Source organism: Bombyx mandarina, chromosome 21 (assembly GCF_030267445.1).
Source record: "Bombyx mandarina strain Sakado chromosome 21, ASM3026744v2".
Classification (NCBI taxonomy): Eukaryota; Metazoa; Arthropoda; class Insecta; order Lepidoptera; family Bombycidae; genus Bombyx; species Bombyx mandarina.
In genome coordinates, this window is record NC_143227.1 from 14,183,028 (window position 1) to 14,202,859 (window position 19,832).

Consider the following 19,832-nt stretch of genomic DNA (forward strand, 5'->3'; position numbering starts at 1 on the left):
AAAAATAAATACTCACTAAGCTTGTTAATTTTATTTACTCATTCATATTACGTTCTACATTATCCCGCCTAATGTCGTCAATTTTAATTTAATCAAAATACCCTTTATTTTTGCATATTGCGTATTTTATCCGTACTTCACAGAGGATTTGGACCTCGACGAGGTCGCAACACTCGATATGAGTTCACCGGTCGTCTTACCAAAGGCCACGTGAATTCACGTGTGACTTCAGGAACGCGTCGCGGAATCCAATATTATTATTATTATTGCTTTTGCTATTTATTATTGCTTTACTAATGTAAGAACTAATGTTCTCGAAATAACGATAAAATTCTGATAACGATATTTGAATTTAGATTTTGGTGTTCAAATGAGAATAAAAAACTGGCTGTGTATTACTATTAAATTAATTAAATAAACTCAAAGATAAATGTTAAAGGTTAAAGTTTTTTGTTCCTAATTTGAACGTAGCTCTCGAGTTTAGAAGAAAGATCTGATAAATATCGATGCAATAATTTTGAAGGTAAGGTTTTATTCTGAACGAGAAACGAGAGGAGATTTTGCGCAATTTGTATACAAGCGAATCTATTTTGAAAATATCATTTGGACAATTCAGTCTCTGAAACATAAAATCTTAAATAATAAACCAATAAAAAATCATGTGTTTTGGATTCGGATTTTTTTAATTTATTTTGTTCTATTGCCCTTGTAGGCAGACGAGCATACGGCCCACCTGATGGCGAGTGGTTACCGTCGCCCATGGACTTCAGTGATGCCAGGGGCAGAGCCAAGCCGCTGCCTACCGTAAGACTAAATTAAAATTTATTTTTTGTTTGGCGTGGTGTATAATATAGAACAACAACAACTCATTACTTCGCATGGGTGTCGAGAAATACATCAACATATTCACCGTAGATTGGGCTGTAGTATTTTCTCACTATCGCATTTTCCATCCAATCGTACATTCTGGTAAGATATTGGGTAGGTATTTCGTACCGCCCATTTCAGCTCCATATTTATGTTGCTAAGCAATTATATGTGCCATTTTGAAGGGGAGGAGATGTACCTATACATAGTGTGATCTTGACCTAAAGTTATAAGGGAGTGGCTGTTACGCTAAGCCTTTAATAACAGAAGAGCCATGAGCTTGTTTATCCATCTAAAATAGCGAAGATATCTAACTATTTAAGATTTTAAATAAACATTTACTTCCACATCGCATAGAAACCTCATAAATTTATTTGCATTCAGAATGTTGTATTATATTGCATTATAAATTGCACCGATCTCTCAAATCGGAAAACAAAAAGCAATTAATACGTTATAAAGATTACATTATCTTAACGATAACTGATAATTTATTGATTATTCCGCAATCAGTGTAAATTAAAATAGATTCAAATAAATTGTGTGCAATCAAGTAAATTTCAGTTCGATTTCTGTGAATTTGGACAAAATGCGTTATTCTGTCTTATTCATACTGACATGTGCAGTTATATTTGCGAACGGATATGCTTTCAATGGACCTGCATACGGTTATCATTTGAGGTTCGGAGTGCCCAAAGCATATGAGTTGAAGCGTTTGGAGTCCAGTAGGATTATTGGAGGAAGCCAAGTTGCAGCGGCATCTGTGATACCACATCATGTAAGATTCTGTGTTCTTAGTATATTGTCATCTTAAGCTCCTGTCGCGTTTCTGACCGTTTGCAAATTATCAAGTTAAACGGGACCCTTTGAAGTAGGTAAAACAACCTTTAAAGATTTCGTTACGTACCAAGGCAATAAGAATATAATAATTAAAGTCGTGCTTTGTATGTACTACATAATTCCTTACCGTCTATTTTTTGAAAGCGGAAATAATCCTTTTGTAATCAAGTCAAGAACAAATTGTACTAACATTGTTGACATTCGCAAGAAAGACTTACATGAATGCTTAAAATTTGTACATTATTGTGCTGTAGGCTCTGTGTTACGCAAGATGAGCTGTAAGCACCTATTCGACTATGGCCTTGGGTTGCTCATCATATTCGTTTACAACAAGTTGCTTGAGCCATTGTTTGTGATATATAATATGAACGTAATGCTATATAAAATTGTAAAGGTTGAATGTGAATAAAACAACAATATTATCTTACATACCATTTTAATTATTAGAGCAGCTTAGCGATTTTACCCTTCACGTTCAGGTAGGACTAGTGGCGCTCCTAACGACCGGTTGGATGTCAATCTGCGGTGGCTCTCTTGTCTCCAACACGAGGATCATCACTGCAGCTCACTGCTGGTGGGACGGCCAGAGTCAAGCGAAGCAGTTCACAGCAGTACTCGGCTCTACGACTATCTTCACTGGAGGGATCAGGATTGATACCTCAGCTGTAACTGTCCACCCTAATTGGAACACTAACGATTACACCCATGATATTGCCGTGATAAGGATCACTAGTGTTGCATACAGTAGTGAGTGATCTGAAATTAATTAAATCGCAGATTCGGAACTAGTATTGTATGATTGGTAAGAACGAAACGTATGAAAAGAGTCTGGAATGGAGCGTTAAGATGTGAGTGAGAGAAAACGGAAAGAAAGGGAGAAGAGAATGACAGACAGAATGACAGAGAAAAGGAAGATGGCGAACACGGTTAAAAAATGAGCAAGGCGTAAATAAAAGTGTTAATTAATTTTTAATTATTATAACACAAGATTTTGGAACAGTGTAACTTTTATTTTATGCGCTGCGATCCCTAATACTACAGTATTAATTACGTTTTACATTCTCAATGGGTTTTGTCTTAATTATTTATGGACCATGAGTTGACTGTCTGTTGTTACATGACAGATAATTAAAATTTAGTCTTCAATCAGTGTGATGTGTCATCGGTAGTCTAATGAATCTCATAAATTTTGTGTTGAAAGAGTTGTGTTCTTGAGGAATTGGAATTGCGATTGGGACCACGAATTGGGATTTGCAACTCGTAAAGTGGTTAGAAGAGAGTGGAAAATTTGAAGAGAGTCCTATATCCACCAGTGACGATTTAAATTATCATTAGTAGTAAGGTTGGCCTCGTGATAAGCACACCTAAAAATATTGTAATGGTATATTTACGGTTCCAATATTTTGCTTTATTGAGCCCAAAATACCAGAGGACAAAATAATGATCTAAAGTTGTCTTTACTCCCATCTTAACACGTTCGCGTGAGCAACGTCCTACAAAGTCGTGTTTTTAAAATTATGAAATGGCGCAACGTCGTATGACGGCTTCTAGATTATCATATTTATTTGGTCGGAACGTCTTTGGACGTCTATTTTATGAGGAAATTCCTATGGCGCATCTACTTAGCGCCGCAACACATTCGATTTTCATAGCCTATACTGCCGCGTTCCCTAAAAAAAATCATCATATTATGATGTACGTATTACCGCGGTACGTTTTTAGACGTTGCTAAACTTTGTATGGGAAAAAGGTGCGCCACAGCAGCAATATTCAGAAATGAGGTTGCTCACGCGAACGTGTTAATTATACATAGTTATTATACAGTCTCACTTATAGTTCGGATTCGTTAGGAAGCGATATATGTAGTTTTTAACATGTTTGGGGGTTAAAGAAATATAACAAAATGTTCGACTCGATTATAACGCGGAGTAAGTGTAATGAATTTTATTTGGGCATCATTGTCGATTCTTCAAATTTAGAAGAGCCCTTACAAAAAAGATGATTAATTTTATCGGATGTGACGAAGTGAATACGATGCTGTAACAAGTGAAATCTAGACTCTAGATGATACGTAATCCACGGTGTCCTTTTTTAATTAGAAGGTATTTTTGGAAAGCTATTAATTAATTTAAGATTTAAATTCTTTGTATAAAACGTACGTAGATTTGAGTAGCCGTATAAATTACTTGTTTTCTTCTTAGATAATGTTCAAGCGATTCCATTGCCATCGGCCAGCGATGTCAACCGCGACTTCGTAGGGCTGACTGGCACCATATCAGGATATGGGAAAACGAGTGATGGTACGTAAACAATATGAATTTTGAAGTTTGGATGACATTTGTCTTTGTTTCAACAAAGAGCTGAATCGAGGAAAGCTCTGGAAAGCTATTTGAATCGGTAGTGTAACTGTGTCAGAAGTGCTTCTTATTTAAGTGATCTTAAATTGGAGAGTATTTCTTATGTTTTCCAATTGATTTGGTGGTTGAGTGTTGGTAACTCTGGCTTAATGTATCAGACGGAGTAGTGATTAGATTCCTGGGAGATGAAAATAAATTAGACAAAAATAGTTAAATATATTTGGCATTCTGAAACGGGGTATGCTTATTTTTGTTTCTTACTTGTATGTATTTATTGAGTATCTATTACACAGCACGAAGTCTTAATTTAGTTTTATTAGTGTATACACGATTGAAGGGGCTCATGACCCATCTTTTGTCAAGTAATTGCTGGAACCCAGAGCCTTCACGATGTGAATACCGCCTCTTAACTTTAGATTTGAGGTCTAGGTTTCAATTATTATACTCCATACCTATTGATGAAATCGTTCAAATGTCAAAGCGATCACAATTGTCAGACACTTAGTAATGTATTTTTTGTTGATTCTGTGATCATGTCTTGGCCGCAAGTTGGTTGCGGTTTAAAAATAAATACGATTTTTATAATTCGATCATTTTATTTTTACTACTAAAATTTTTACACGACTATCCCACCTAAAAGGAGCGTAAGATTTTCGGTTATGTATGTGGGATTTTTTATTCCATTCTAATGGATTCCATTCCAATGGATCCAAGGATTCTCCTAAAAGTTGTCTATGTTCATTTTATTTTCGGTAGGGTAGTCGTGATTTTGAAATTAATATTTTAACTGTATTCCGATATCCTTTTGGGAACATATGCCAAATATGATAATAGAAAGAAAAATCACTACCCACATAATTACGAGTATTAAATTTACGGGCTTTATTTCAAAACTGGATGCGAGATTTTGAATTTATACGTTCCAAATTGAGATTTTTTGATTTGGTAATTTTTCTTAACATATTTGTTCTGTTATTAGCATAAATAATTCATCATAAATTATCCACCATGCTTACCTTTCATCGTGATTACTATGATCAGTGTTGCTGGGCTATTTATCACCGTGAACTGTATTTCTTTTATGAACTATTCAGACGTTTTGGTTTGTGTATTAAAATAGCCATTATTCTATGTAATTCACAATTTACTTGTATAGTTTGGGTTTGTATGGCCCCCAATCTAGTATGAACGTTCATCTGTCTTCTATTTTAAAAAAAACTTGCTACATGTTCCATCTATTGTTAAAAAAATAATAGAAAAAATAAACAGAGACCTATAGCTATGATTTTTTATTGCTCGCGTAGGCAGACGGGTATACAGCTTAACATATGGTGATTGGTTACCGGTAGCTGTTTAAGCATGATTTTTTAGTTTTTAAGTCTCACATTTCTGTGGTGTGTTGTCTATTGAGCTTTTTTTTATTGCCCTTGTAGGCAGACGAGCATACGGCCCACCTGATGGTGAGTGGTTACCGTCGCCCATGGACTTCAGCAATGCCAGGGGCAGAGCCAAGCCGCTGCCTACCACTATGTAGACTACATTTCATGTTTCATAACTTAACTATTTATTCTCGGATATATTCTACTTACCATACCTAGTCAGGTCATAAGTATTGTCACACAGTAAAAACTTTTCTTTTAGAATGCTGGCCACAAAAAAGTTTATTGAATTCGAATTTCGAATTGTTCATAAAAATAAAAATGTATACTTTTAGAATTTTACTCATTTTTAAATATGGAGTGGACGCTTAAAGAAGACCGTGTTGCAGTTATTGCGTTGCATCGTTGCGGTTACGCGCCAATTCAAATTTTTAACATACTGAAAAATTTGAATATAACCAAAAGACTCGTTTATCGTACCATCAAACGATACAATGAAGACTCTAGTGTAGATGACAGGTCAAGAAGTGGTCGCCCTCGGTCTGTTAGGACTCCAGCAGTGATAAAAGCTGTGAAGGCGCGAATTCAAAGAAATCCCAAACGTAAGCAGAAACTGTTGGCCCTTCAGATGGGGTTAAGCAGAACCGCGGTGAAAAGGGTGTTAAATGAAGACTTAGAGCTTCGGGAATATCGAAAAAAAAACAGGACATCGTTTGAATGCTCGTCTAATGGACCTGAGACTGAAGAGATGCCGCGCTTTGTTGAAGCGGTACGCGGGAAAAAAATATCGGGAAATTCGTTTTTCGGATGAAACATTTTTTACCGTAGAAGAGAGCTGCAACAAACAAAATGATAAGGTGTACGCACACAGTAGTGAAGAAGCGAGCAACCGTATTCCGCGTGTCCAACGATGTCATTTTCCATCCTCGCTCATGGTATGGTTGGGAGTTTCTTATTGGGGCTTAACAGAGGTACATTTTTGTGAGAAAGGTGTAAAAACGAATGCAGTTGTGTATCAAAATACAGTCCTGACGAACCTTGTGGAACCTGTTTCTCATACCATGTTCAATAACAGGCACTGGGTATTCCAACAAGATTCGGCGCCAGCTCATAGAGCGAAGAGCACACAAGACTGGCTGGCGGCGCGTGAAATCGACTTCATCCGGCACGAAGACTGGCCCTCTTCCAGTCCAGATTTGAATCCGTTAGATTACAAAATATGGCAACACTTGGAGGAAAAGGCATGCTCAAAGCCTCATCCCAATTTGGAGTCACTCAAGACATCCTTGATTAAGGCAGCCGCCGATATTGACATGGACCTCGTTCGTGCTGCGATAGACGACTGGCCGCGCAGATTGAAGGCCTGTATTCAAAATCACGGAGGTTATTTTGAATAAACTTTAGTGTCATAAGAATCTATGTTTTGTTAAGTTCATTTTGGTATATGAATGGTTAGATAATGAATAAACTTGTTTCAATTATTTTACATTAAACACGTAACAGAATTTATGACCTGACTAGGTATAATTATTCGTTGCATGGCATAATGTGTCGATTGCGCAAAATACCACATCCATTTAATTCAGTTTTCGTCATTCTCTGTCCCTGGTCCTATAGGGCCGGTTACAAATGGCGAACGCTTGTAGGGATGAATCACGTCAGAATCTGGGTGGCAAACAACAAGGAAACCCTCCGAGATTCGTGTAAATAACAGCACGTTTGTTCCTACAGCGGAGATAAGGGAAATTAAAGGGCTGCAGACTAATTTCTAGGGGATTTTTTTCAGAGGGTACCGTTGCGGCTGAACAAAAGGCTGAATGGTTCGAGGCCCTTATCATTCGTAACGTTAACAGCTACGGTGATTTATGTTGTTGCTGTTTGATACATTGTTTGATCCTTGTTCGAAGTGATCTGGTGATTCCTAACCTTAAATAGTTTTATGTTCTTAATTCTTTTGGGGGTCATATCAGTTTGACATATCCATTGCTTTTTGACAATACGTGGAGTTTGTAACATATCAACCAAGTACGTTCCTTTGTCGTCTCTTGTCAGAGCGGTCGTGATCGTCATTCAGTATTATTGGACAGATGGCATGTGCCTCACGAGCAATCGCCATTTCTCCCGGTTTGTGGTGAGCCTGGTACACTCATGCAAACAACCACCAACTGCCGACTTGACTTAGTCCATCGCATGGACAGTCTTCCACGCGGTCTGGTGCTTTCTGCTTTGCCCCGAATTACAAGGCGCTCTATGGAGTAATTGTTCTTGTTCTATTTTTAAAAAAAATATGCTTATATGGGCGGACGAGCTCACAGCCCACCTGGTGTTAAGTAGTTATTGGAGCCCATAGACATCTCCAACATAAATGCGCCACCCACTTTGAGATAAAGTTCTAAGGTCTCAGTATAGTTACAACGGCTGCCCCACCCTTCAAACTGAAACGCATTACTGCTTCACGGCAGAAATAGGCGGGGTGGTGGTACCTACCCGTGCGGACCAACAAAAGTTCATACCCCCAGTAAAGCTATAAAATGCAATATTTGAACGACATGGTAATTTCCGTTCACATATTGAAGTGCAAGTAAGTACTTTGTGAGTTAGTTACAATTGATAGTGTTACTGTTACAAAAAAAAAAAAAAGCGATGTAAAATTTTTTGTTTTAAACTTAGCCTCAATAGCTACCAAAAATAACGCAGTTGTGTCGCTTTTAGAGACCAGACCGATTAGGTTTATGGCTAGAATTGTCTGTGACAACAATCGTAAAATTAAAGTCTAGACAGGTGAGATTATTTCCATCTGAAAACACGTTAAAGGAATACTAAATTTCCTTTGCGTTCGTATCAAAGGTGTTTCAGATCTCGAACTTGAGATTTCCATTTAGATTTCGTTGTTGGAGTTTCTTGTTTATTTGGATTTCAATTAAAGCTGATTTTAAGGCGGAATGTAATCCATTACGTCTTCTGTCCGTCTGTTTAGGTTCGTTGCGAGATCTGAGACAAATTAGCGTTCTCTTGAGTGACCCGAACCTTATTATTCAGTGTATTTTCGTGTGATCGCCGCTTTGGGTTCTGGTTACAAAGCAGCCGTAGCTGTGTGAATAAGTACCAGTTAAATGCGCAGCAAATCTGAGGTGGCCCTCAAATTGTGAGATAATGGCTTCTGCTCTTACTGCAGCAGACGTCCGCATCTTATCCTCTAGATAAGCAAAAAATAAATATTAATTAACAGTATTACGCGCTTGGGCTCGGGATGAATAGAACTTTCAACGAAGTACAAATTAAAACTCTATTTAATAATCAGAACATTTTAAAGAACACTTTACAATTTGCAATTCGCTTCTTCCGCTTCGCTTCAGATGATTCGTTCGCTGTTTCGCTTCAAGTAGATCAGATTGCTAACTGCCTTCATGCTGACGGGTCATCGCGTCCCCTTACGCGGAATGGCCTCTGGGAACCGCCTCTGCCCGGGCTTGAAACTCCCGGCCTATCAAGGCAGGGCTGATGAGCTTGTTGGTATGGTTCTAAATATGCGGGTTTTGATGATAGAATGGCATGATGTGATGTGATGAAGGTGAAGACGAAGACCATTCTTCTTTCATCCCTCTTCTCTTCTGTCTTCATCACCATTCTCTTCGTCTTCTTCTTCAGTCTTCTGGGCGACCGTTTCTCTCCTCCACTTCTTTTCTTTTGTACAATTTTCGTCTGTCATCACACATCACACACATGTCTGCAAGGCTTTTATAGTCGACAGGACAAGACTACCATTATCGAGAACATTCCGGATAGAGCGAGTCATTTCGTTAAGTGCTTCTCCTATTTGCTAATAGATGGCGTTACACTTCTCGAGCGTTCTCAATATTACTAGTTCTTTTGATTTTCGTTTCTGCATTTGATGACAGATAGCGTTATTCTTACCGGCGTAATAATAGCTTTTGAAATGTGACCTTTTTTTTAAGCTCAAACCAGCATTCCACTTACATCAGTACTATACCAGACAAGTGTGCCTGTAATAACCAACGCAGTCTGCCAGAATAGTTTCCCCATCACGATCCAGGGAAGTCATCTTTGCACCAGCGGCGCTGGTAACCGTGGCACCTGTGACGGTGACTCTGGCGGGCCTTTGACCGTTGTCTGGAATAATTCAAGAATTCTGGTAAGATTACAAGTTCACGAGCTATCTAAGCGATTCTTTACTTATTGCGTATTGCGTGTTGGAATGGGTGATGGGTGGCTTATTTTATGTCAAAGTTTTCCACCCAATCAATGTTAAGTGGTAACCAGATGGTTCCCTATTTATGCCGTAAAACAGTTATACGTTCCAGCTTGGAGAGTGATGGTTATGCTGTGATGTCTGTGGGCACTTAATACCGGGTATACCATAAGCTCGTCTGCCCAGGTATTAAAAAAAAAACGACACCACAACCGGATGACACTGTCAAATTTGAGGATTTAGTTTTATTGGTAACTAGCTGATCCGGCAGACTTCGTAGTACCTCAATCGATAAATAAAATACCTAAACTTTTGTATAAAATAAACTTAAAACAAACAAAAGGAATCCGTTCGACTGGGGACACATCAAAGGAAAAACAAAATTGTTATTTTTATTTAATTCCGAGCATGTTCATATTTATCTACCTTTTAAACCTTCTCTGGACTTCCACAAATAATTCAAGACCAAAATTAGCCAAATCGGTCCAGCCGTTCTCGAGTTTTAGCGAGACTAACGAACAGCAATTCACTTTTATATATAAAGATGACAATAACATCAACAATGCCAGGGACACAGCCGTGCCAGCTACCGTTAAATGACTGTCCTGCTTTGCTCTGTCTTTGTGACATTCTACGGAAGGCAGCGGGTTGGCTCTGTTCCTGGCATTGCTGGCGTCCATGGGCGACGGCAACCACTCACCGTCCGATGGGCCATATGCTCATCTGAATGTAAGGGCAATAAAAAAAATGAAAATTAAATAATAGTTTAAAAAAACTAACAAAATACGCTTTTATAGAAAATCCAACTAAAACATAGAAAATCAATTTTAATAATTTGAATTAAAAATAGTGTAAGAAAAAATGATTTTATTGTAAAAAAGCGTGGGGTGCATGGTACCAGTAGTTATAAATATTTTATGAACAGATATGAGTAGAAGGGTTATTTTGATATTATCCTGAAAAGCACCCCACGCTTTTTTACAATAAAATCATTTTTTCTCACACTATTTTTAATTCAAATTTATTAAAATTTATTTTATATTTTATAGTTGGATTTTCTATAAAAGCGTATTTTGTTAGTTTTTTTAAACTATTATTTATTTTTCATTTTTTACCTGAATTTCAATATTTTTTTTAAATTGAATTGTCATTGGTCCTTAATAAGTATACCAAATTTCGAGTTAATCCGACGTTTTGAAGGGGTCAAAATCATTTTCAAAGATTCGTTACAAACATACACACGTCTGAAGCTAATAAAAGCATATTAAAGCGAAAAATCCTCGAAGAACAAAAGGTGGAATTATTCTCAGCGCTTTCTAAACTAATAATTTGTTTTTCAGATAGGTATTATTTCGTTCGGTCCTAACGAAGGGTGTGAGGCTGGGAAGCCATCTGTGTACACAAGAGTCACTGCGTTCTTAACTTGGATTAATGCGAATTTGTAAGAAGATGCTCGTAATGGGACGGGAAACAAGTGTTTTGCTGTAAACGATTTGTTCAATTTGTTTGTCAGATGATTTAATGATGTTTGTTAAAAAAATAAGAATAATGCTTACATATATCGTCTTCTCGCATTAAAACTGTATAATTTCAAAACTTACTAGAGTGTTTTAAAGGTTTGAACATAATATGATATTTTTAATATTAATAATCATCTTTGCAACATTTATTTTGTAGTTTTTACCAGTTACATTATCTGTCTTATAAAGTAAGATAAAATTATGTATTTAATTTTGTTAATAGCAGTCAAAATATAGATAAATAATAATAAAAAAAAACTGAAACTAAACTACGCTCTTTTGACAGTATTTATTAGAAAAATACTGGTGATACAAAATCATTCCGCATATTAACTCAATTTCGAATATTTTTGGAAATTGTACACTTATAATGCGAATAAATGATATTTGCCCTTAGTTTGGACAGTGAATGCGATGTGATTTGAGAATGAATTCACAGAAATAAAGCTTTTTGAAATACAGCCCATTCTTGTTTTAAAAAAAATCTATATTAGATTTGTTTCACCGAATGAAAATGTGCTGAATGAATGAATGCACAGAATGAAATTATCTATTGCTATTGCATTTTTCTGGTTCTGTATCTCGTTCTAATCATGTTTGTAGGCAGCGATTTGACTGTGCCCCTGACATTGCTGATGTCCGTGCGCACGTGGTAACCATTTACTATTGAGTGGGCCGTACTCGTCTGCCTACACAGACAATAAAAGAATTAAATTCTTTTTTATATCTATATATTAATACGTGAAGCAAAAACTTTGTATCCCTTTTTACGAAAATTGCGCCGAAGGAGGAGTATGAAATTTTATGGTATTAGGGGCGTTTCATTAGAACTTATTAAATCTTATTTATCCGGAAGAATCCAAAAGGTAGACGTTAAAGGAACGAGATCTTCCGGTGTCTTACTTAATATGGGTGTTCCTCAGGGTTCCATATTGGGTCCCTTCCTATTTCTTGTATATATCAATGATTTACCTAAGTTTATTGAAACCCGTCACGAGGTCGTATTATTCGCTGATGATACATCATTATTGTTTAAAATTAAATGACATTTGGAAGATTATGACGATGTGAATGATGCTATCTCGCGCGTGGTACATTGGTTTAGTGTTAATAATCTGTTATTAAATAACAAAAAAACAAAATGTATAAAATTTACCGCACCTAATGTTAGACAAGTAGACACTAATATGACTGTAAGTGGAGAGACACTGGAGCTTGTGGATTCGACAGTTTTTCTTGGTATAACAGTTGATTCCAAGCTGCAGTGGGGTCCTCACATATGCAAGTCAGCGAGTAGACTTAGTTCTGCAGCGTTTGCGGTAAAAAAAAAACGAACGTATACTAATGAAGATACGGCACGCCTGGTTTATTTTAGTTATTTTCATAGTGTTATGTCCTATGGCATTTTGCTATGGGGCAATGCTGCCGATGTCGAAACGATTTTCATCCTGCAGAAAAGGGCTATTCGTGCTATTTATAATATGCACCCGAGGGAATCCTTGAGGGACAAGTTTAAGAAAATCAAAATTCTAACTTTAGCGTCCCAATACATTTTTGAAAATTTATTGTACGTGCGTAAAAACATTGAAGAATTCCCCAGAGTCTGCGATTTGCACAATGTGAACACTAGGAACAAACATAGGCTTGCGTTGCCGGCGGCTCGAATTAATAAAATAAGCAACTCTTTTAGGGGGCTGGGTGTACAGCTTTTTAACAAGATCCCACTAAACGTTCAATTACTACCTGTTCATAGATTTAAGAAAACTGTTAAGGAACGTTTGTGCAACAAGGCATATTATAAAGTTAAGGATTATTTACTAGATGGCACTACGTGGGAATGAGGCGCTCGCTCCTAGCCTTTTAATTTTTCATTATTATTATTATTATTTTTAATTGTAATTTGTTTTTTCTTTTATTGTAAATATTTTTATTTATTTAAAAAAAAGAAAATATTTGTGAAAAAACAAAAAAAAAAGCCCGCTGAGTTTGTTTCGCCGGTTCTTCTCAGGACTGTGGCTTTTTTTGGAACCGGTGGTAGAGTTAACATTGTTATTTTTATTTTGACATTCAACAAGTGTGTCATACTGACATCTAAGTTGAAATAAATGATTTTGAATTTGAATTTGAATTCCACACTTATAGAGAATATAGAGAAGAAGTGCACAGTGCTAATATTTTTTTTAATAATGCATAGAAGATACATTAGATCAATAAAGAAAACATTACACACACAACATACCATGTATTTGACGCACTTTGTTCTTGACGTCTGTTGTCAAATTGAGATTAAATATTGTTTGTCTTCGTTAATATTTTTTATAGTGTAGTCTTGGCGAAGTTTGTGATTATAGAAGTATAAAATACAATCTTAATAGTGTACAAACTTAAAAATTCCAATTAATTATATAGTCGAATTTCGACTACTGCGGGACCTCTAGTAAAAATAATTTGAGATTTCTTTTTGTGTCTAACGTCCAAATCAAATGTTCGGATCAATGATTAGCACACTGTACGTTTTTGTTTAGACACTTTAAGGTCATTCGCATAGGTAAGCGTATTCACAATTATGGGCTCCGGTAACAACTCTATAGAAGTATCCGCTATAACCAAAAAGTCGTTATAACCGAGGTCGTTATTAATGAAACCCACTGTGACTTGTTGTATTCTAAACTTTTGTACTTACACGTTGCTTTATCAATTTTTTTCTTTCATTTTTATCACTAACCCACAAAATGACAAAACTAACTACACTATCGATAACGCTTATCGACAACAATAATGCGCATCACTATGCCCGTCCATAAGGCTCGTGAGTGGAAGAGAGAGCGAAATATTCGTTTCACCGCTCCGACTTTTTATGACCCAAACTGCAGCAGCAAAATAACTCTACTATAGTTAGGTCATGAGCGAGGTTGTTCTCGTCGAATTTTCGATGACAATGATGTTTCAAATTCTTTAAGGTTTTCGCGCTCACCGTCGACCATTTTTTTCCCTACCTATGCTTATAGCCTTGAGAGGCTACTTCAGGTTCGCCCTAACGTGTAGGTGAGTTCAAAGAGGCAGTTTTTAATAAAATGTTGTCATGAACGGTGATGCTCGTCCTCTCCCCGCATGGAGTCTACGGTCAGCTTTTACAACATTCGGTACTTTTTTTCCTACCTAACCTGATAGCCTTGAGAAGCTATGTCAGCGTAGTCCTAATATGTAGGTGAGGCTCGCCCAAGCAAGAGCTTCGCAGAATCTACCACCGGATCGGAAACGCGACCCACTGAGAAGATCCGGCGAGAAACTTAGTGGGCTGTGTGTATGGGTTAATTCGCTCGTCGAGCCCTTCATCGCAAGCGACGGGTTCGACGAGGACGGTGACCGGTGCTTGAGGTACCTAAAAGCACCGTTCATGGATCGGGAGGATCCGTAATGACGTGTTTTGGGCGACGTCGACCGTCGACCATGTCAGCCGATGTATTGCATCGGAAATAATATCGAGAGGTGAAAGGCTATTTCGTTTAAGCGACATTACGGATTACGGATGGTAGGACCTCTTGAGAGTCCGCGCGGGTAGGTACCACTACCCTGCTTATTTCTGCCGTGAAGCAGTAATGCGTTTCGGTTTGAAGGATGGGGCAGCCGTTGTAACTATACCTGAGACCTTAGAACTTATGTCTCAAGGTGAGTGGCGCATTTACGTTGCAGATGTCTATGGGCTCCAGTAACCTTAACACCAGGTGGGCTGTGAGCTCGTCCACCCATCTAAGCAATAAAAAAAAAACTTTTTTTTTCAACAAGTTGAATAACATTTCATCATATTAAATAATTACATCGAACCATCGATAAGAATTCTTTATAAGCCAATCAACAATCAACACTGAGATAGTAGTCGAACAAAAACAAAATGTTACGGTCGTTTATATTAATTAATATTTTATCATTTACTTTTGCGATTGGACCGTATGGTTATCATAATAGATTCGGTATCTCTAAAGCCAAACATATCTGGAAAAGTGAATGGTTTGGAGCTCTGAGGATTGTCGGAGGAAGTCAGGTTACCGCAGCGACTTTGATACCGTATCAGGTATGTGGTTGTCTAGTATAATAGCGCATGTTTTAATGGTTTTTATAGAATGACCGGAAATTCGTATTTTCAAGGTTATTGAATCGAAGACACACTCTGTTCCAAGTTCTATGTTAAGGTAGATGAACATAGAGGACACCTGTCTTTTTTTTTTTTTATTGCCTTTGTAGGCAGACGAGCATACGGCCCACCTGATGGTAAGTGGTCACCGTCGCTCATGGACTTCAGCAATGCCAGGGGCAGAGCCAAGCCGCTGCCTACCATAAAACCTGGTTGTTGGTGATAGTTCATAATGTATGCAGGCAATATTAGGGTTAGTTAGGTCACATCTACTGAGCACAATCAAGCTTTATGGTGTTGTAAGTCAAAAGTTTTTCGAGTAAAACCCCTCATTCGTACGCCTTTAACGCTGGACCTAAGAAAGTTGTACGTTAACCCGATTTACTTGGAGCAGTTGTTGATGTAGTTTCAGAGAAGGTTTTTATCACTGTACCGTCAACGTGGCACAAGTTCCACGCTTAGTTCCATCAAGTGTTAACACATGGGCATATGGCAAAAGTGGCCTAGGCTCACTGAAAAACTGTCAAACGAGAAGGCTTTACTAGTGGTAGGACCTCTTGTGAGTCCGCGCGGGTAGGTACCACCACCTTGCCTATTTCTGCCGTGTAGCAGTAATGCGTTTCGGTTCGAAGGGTGGGGCAGCCAAGGTTCCAGTAACCACTTAAAATCAGGTGGGCTGTAAGCTCGTCGACTCATCTAAGCAATAAAAAAAGGCTTTCCAATGTTTTTTCATTCTAAATGATATATTTTTAGGCTGGAATTATTGTGACTTTGCCAAAAAGTGATACATCGATTTGCGGTGGAGCAGTTCTATCTAACACCAGAATAATCACTGCTGCTCATTGTTGGTGGGACGGAGAGAGTCAGGCTACCACTTTTACTGCAGTCCTTGGATCTCTTACCATATTCTCAGGAGGAACAAGGATCGCGACTAAGGACGTGGTGACTCATTCATCATGGCACCCGCGGAATATTATCAATGATATTGCGGTTGTGAAGATCCCTGCTGTAGTATTTAATAGTGAGTTTCTTTATTCTCTCAATAAGTAGAACGTAAACAAAGTACAGAGCTTATCTTACGGGAAATGGCTGTTACCGCCCGCGGGCTTTTGTGATGCTATGGGCAATATTATGTAGAAGTACATGTCGCAGCCATGTGGAAATAATATTAAGTAAGTGCCTCAATCGATAAATAAAAGACCTAAACTTTTGTATTAAATAAACTTAAAACAAACAGAAGGAATCCGTCCGACGGGAGACACATCAAAGGAAAAATAAAATTGTTATTTTTATTTATTTCCGAGCATTTTCATATTTATCTACCTTTCAAACTTTCTCTGGACTTCCACAAATAATTCAAGACCAAAATTAGTCAAATCGGTCCACCCGTCTAACGAACAGCAATTCATTTTTATATCTATAGATACTGCATTAAGTTATTCCTGCAAAACCAGTGAACGCTACTTAGAATTAGAATACATTACATTACGTTACATCATTCAGATTCAGATACATTTACTCAAAAGACCTTACTGTTAATAGTAAGAGATTCTCCATTATGCGTTGCAACAATTTAAATTCCTTACTCAAACCCTGCCTGGTCTTATCAAAGCAATCGAGCATAAGTGTCCAGCCTAATTCCATTACAGATCTGCGACTGTAGGTTCCGAAATGGCCTATGGCGTTATGGACCGGTGATGGTCATGGGGGGCGATCGAATGTTGTAGTATAAAAAGAGGAGGCCTATGCCCAGCAGTAGTACCAAAAAGCCTCTAGGTAGAGTTCTGTCACATCCGAGTCGAGAACACAGAGAGCCTGGGTGCTATGGAAACCACGCAATTAAGTTAAACAGTGTTTGAGTTATTTTATCTTTTGCAGACAACATCCAAGCTGTTTCACTGCCCACTAATGCTCAGCAAGACTTTGCTGGTATGACAGCAACAGCTTCCGGATATGGAAAGAGAAGTGACTGTAAGTAAGCAATATAATAGCGTGATCAGTAGCGTCAAGAATTTAATTAAAGCAATATATGTTCTCGGTTTTCCACAGCTCAAGCATCTTTTCCTTCGACAACTTCCCTGTACACGGTTTCACTAAGTATAATCACAAACAATCTCTGCCAGAGCAGTTTCAGTCTAAGGATTCAGAACAACCATATCTGCACCAGCGGCCAAGGTGGTAAAGGGACCTGTGATGGAGACTCAGGAGGACCTTTGACCGTTCTTACTAATAACCTAAAAACATTAGTGAGTACTCTATAAATACCAGATAGTTTCTGTACAATAACCAGATGATTTCGCAATCCATATGGTGTATTCAATTGGCCTTAACGGGGCTCAAGCTAATTAAATATATTGGAATGTACTTATATTAAGATTTAATGCTTATTTGTATGATCTTTTATGAAAAGACGGCAGCCCACTACGATAATAGTGCGTCAGTCGTACCCTGGCGTAGTTTTAGACAAGAGAAACGACCATGACAGAGCTCATAGATATCATAATTGACCTTGGTTTTCGGGAGGCTTAGTCATGAGATCAACATACTGTGTGTTGGGGTAATCGATATCGAAGTACAATACCGGTACAATAACGGTTAGTCCCAAAGCTCCATCAAAATCCTTATCAAGACGGTGCTCGGAAAAGATTGTCCTATCCTACTCGTGGCGACTGATTACTAGGGCCTATCTATAGACATTGTACCCTGAAAGCCACTTTGAGACATGTCGTCGAACTTTCGAATGTATAAAACCCAATGCGGAGCATTGATAAGATGTAGAAATATATACAATAGCGGTACTTATGGATAAGGGCTCTCTCTCGCCCATAATAATGTTATAACGCAAATGGTACTTCAAAATAATTTGAGAATCTCGTTACTAGTATGTTTGCCAAGTGTTCCTTAACTTCAGGTTGACGTTATCAGCTCAGAATTGACGCAAGGAATTGTTTTCAGGTGGGCATCGTGTCTTTTGGACTTGGCGATGGCTGTCAGTTGGGCTACCCCTCCGTCTTTACGCGAGTTACATCCTACTTAAGTTGGATCAAAAGTAACATGTAATTTATAATAAATGACATTTAGTTGACGGAACATTGGAGGTTTTATAATTTAAAATTTTCACTTATATGTCTGTGGGATTTGAGAAAAATACATTAACCATGTGACCGCCATATAACAAAATAAGAAATGAAGTTTACGCCATAATCCTTAAAGAAGTCGTCGTGGCCTAAAGGATAAGACGTTCGGTGTATTCGTGTTAAGCATTGCACCGGTGTTCGAATCCTAGGCGGGTACCAATTTTTCTAATGAAATACGTACTCAACAAATGTTCACGATTGACTTCCACGGTGAAGGAATAACATCGTGTAATAAAAATCAAACCCGCAAAATTATAATTTGCGTAATTACTGGTGGTAGGACCTTTTGTGAGTCCGTGCGGGTAGGTACCACCACCCTGCCTATTTCTGCCGTGAAGCAGTAATGCGTTTCGGTTTGAAGGGTGGGGCAGCCGCTGTAACTATACTTAAGACCTTAAAACTTATATCTCAAGGTGGGTGGCGCATTTACGTTATAGATGTCTAAGGGCCCTTAATACCAAGCGAGCTGTGAGCTCGTCCACCAATTTAAGCAAAAAAAGACAATGTGTAAAATTTATATTAAAAATGTTGAAAACAGAATAGAAGCAAAAATTTTTCAATCAAAATCATAATTTCCGACTTTCTTTCTCTTAAATATCCAGATTCAAGCAATCCAGTAAACGTTTCCCAAGTGGAATATTGTATTATCTTTATATCAATACTTTAAATTTTTTGTATATCTTTAACCTTCGCCAAATTCTGGAGTTAGTTCCGCTGTGGTTGCGCCATTTTTCGTTTACAGTGATCGTACTTTTAGGAATTCAGAACAGAAATACTCTAGACGAAATCTATCTATCTATATACTTATATATAAAAATGAATTGCTGTTCGTTAGTCTCGCTAAAACTCGAGAACGGCTGGACCGATTTGGCTAATTTTGGTCTTGAATTATTTTTGGAAGTCTAGAAAAGGTTTAAAAGGTAGATAAATATGAAAATGCTCGGAATTAAATAAAAATAACAATTTTGTTTTCCCTTTTATGTGTCCCCCGTCGGACGGCTTATTTTGTTTGTTTTAAGTTTATTTTATACAAAAGTTTAGGTCTTTTATTTATCGATTGAGGCACTACAAAGTCTGCCGGGTCAGCTAGTAAAGAATAAATTTGAACTAAATTCAAATGCGAGCAACTTGTGAAACCAAATCCTCGTTATATGACGTTCAACATAATCGGTTAAATTACGACTGATAAATGGAGATAAATTAAAAGGGAAATATATTAAAAACACACGGCCCCAATTGAGAAGCTCTTCACCGAAGTCGGTTAAAAATGCTGAACGTGGAAATAAAAGAGAATTAATGCGAAATGGAATGTGAATTCATGTGGTTGCCAAACTGAGAACGAGCCAACTGTGACCGACCGACCTTGTTCGCAGATATCGGATATATCACG

General features: G+C 37.7%; 2 protein-coding genes and 1 long non-coding RNA gene across 3 annotated transcripts in view; 2 read left to right on the forward strand and 1 right to left on the reverse strand.

Annotated features, from left to right (window-relative positions):
• LOC149500554 (uncharacterized) overlaps nucleotides 1-19,832 on the reverse strand; it is a 274,194-nt gene that overhangs the window by 123,376 nt on the left and 130,986 nt on the right. The gene's annotated exons all lie outside the window — the stretch shown is intronic.
• Nucleotides 1,391-11,634, forward strand: LOC149500558 (brachyurin-like). Its single transcript, XM_089736499.1, has 5 exons — nucleotides 1,391-1,645; nucleotides 2,187-2,454; nucleotides 3,909-4,007; nucleotides 9,400-9,596; nucleotides 10,994-11,634. The coding sequence occupies exons 1-5, from the start codon at nucleotides 1,457-1,459 to the stop codon at nucleotides 11,096-11,098; spliced, it is 858 nt and encodes a 285-aa protein (XP_089592625.1). The 5' UTR covers nucleotides 1,391-1,456; the 3' UTR covers nucleotides 11,099-11,634.
• LOC149500559 (collagenase-like) lies at nucleotides 15,030-18,395 on the forward strand. Its single transcript, XM_089736500.1, has 5 exons — nucleotides 15,030-15,245; nucleotides 16,059-16,326; nucleotides 17,184-17,276; nucleotides 17,355-17,551; nucleotides 18,261-18,395. Exons 1-5 carry the CDS (start codon nucleotides 15,066-15,068, stop codon nucleotides 18,363-18,365), a joined length of 843 nt encoding a protein of 280 aa, XP_089592626.1. The 5' UTR covers nucleotides 15,030-15,065; the 3' UTR covers nucleotides 18,366-18,395.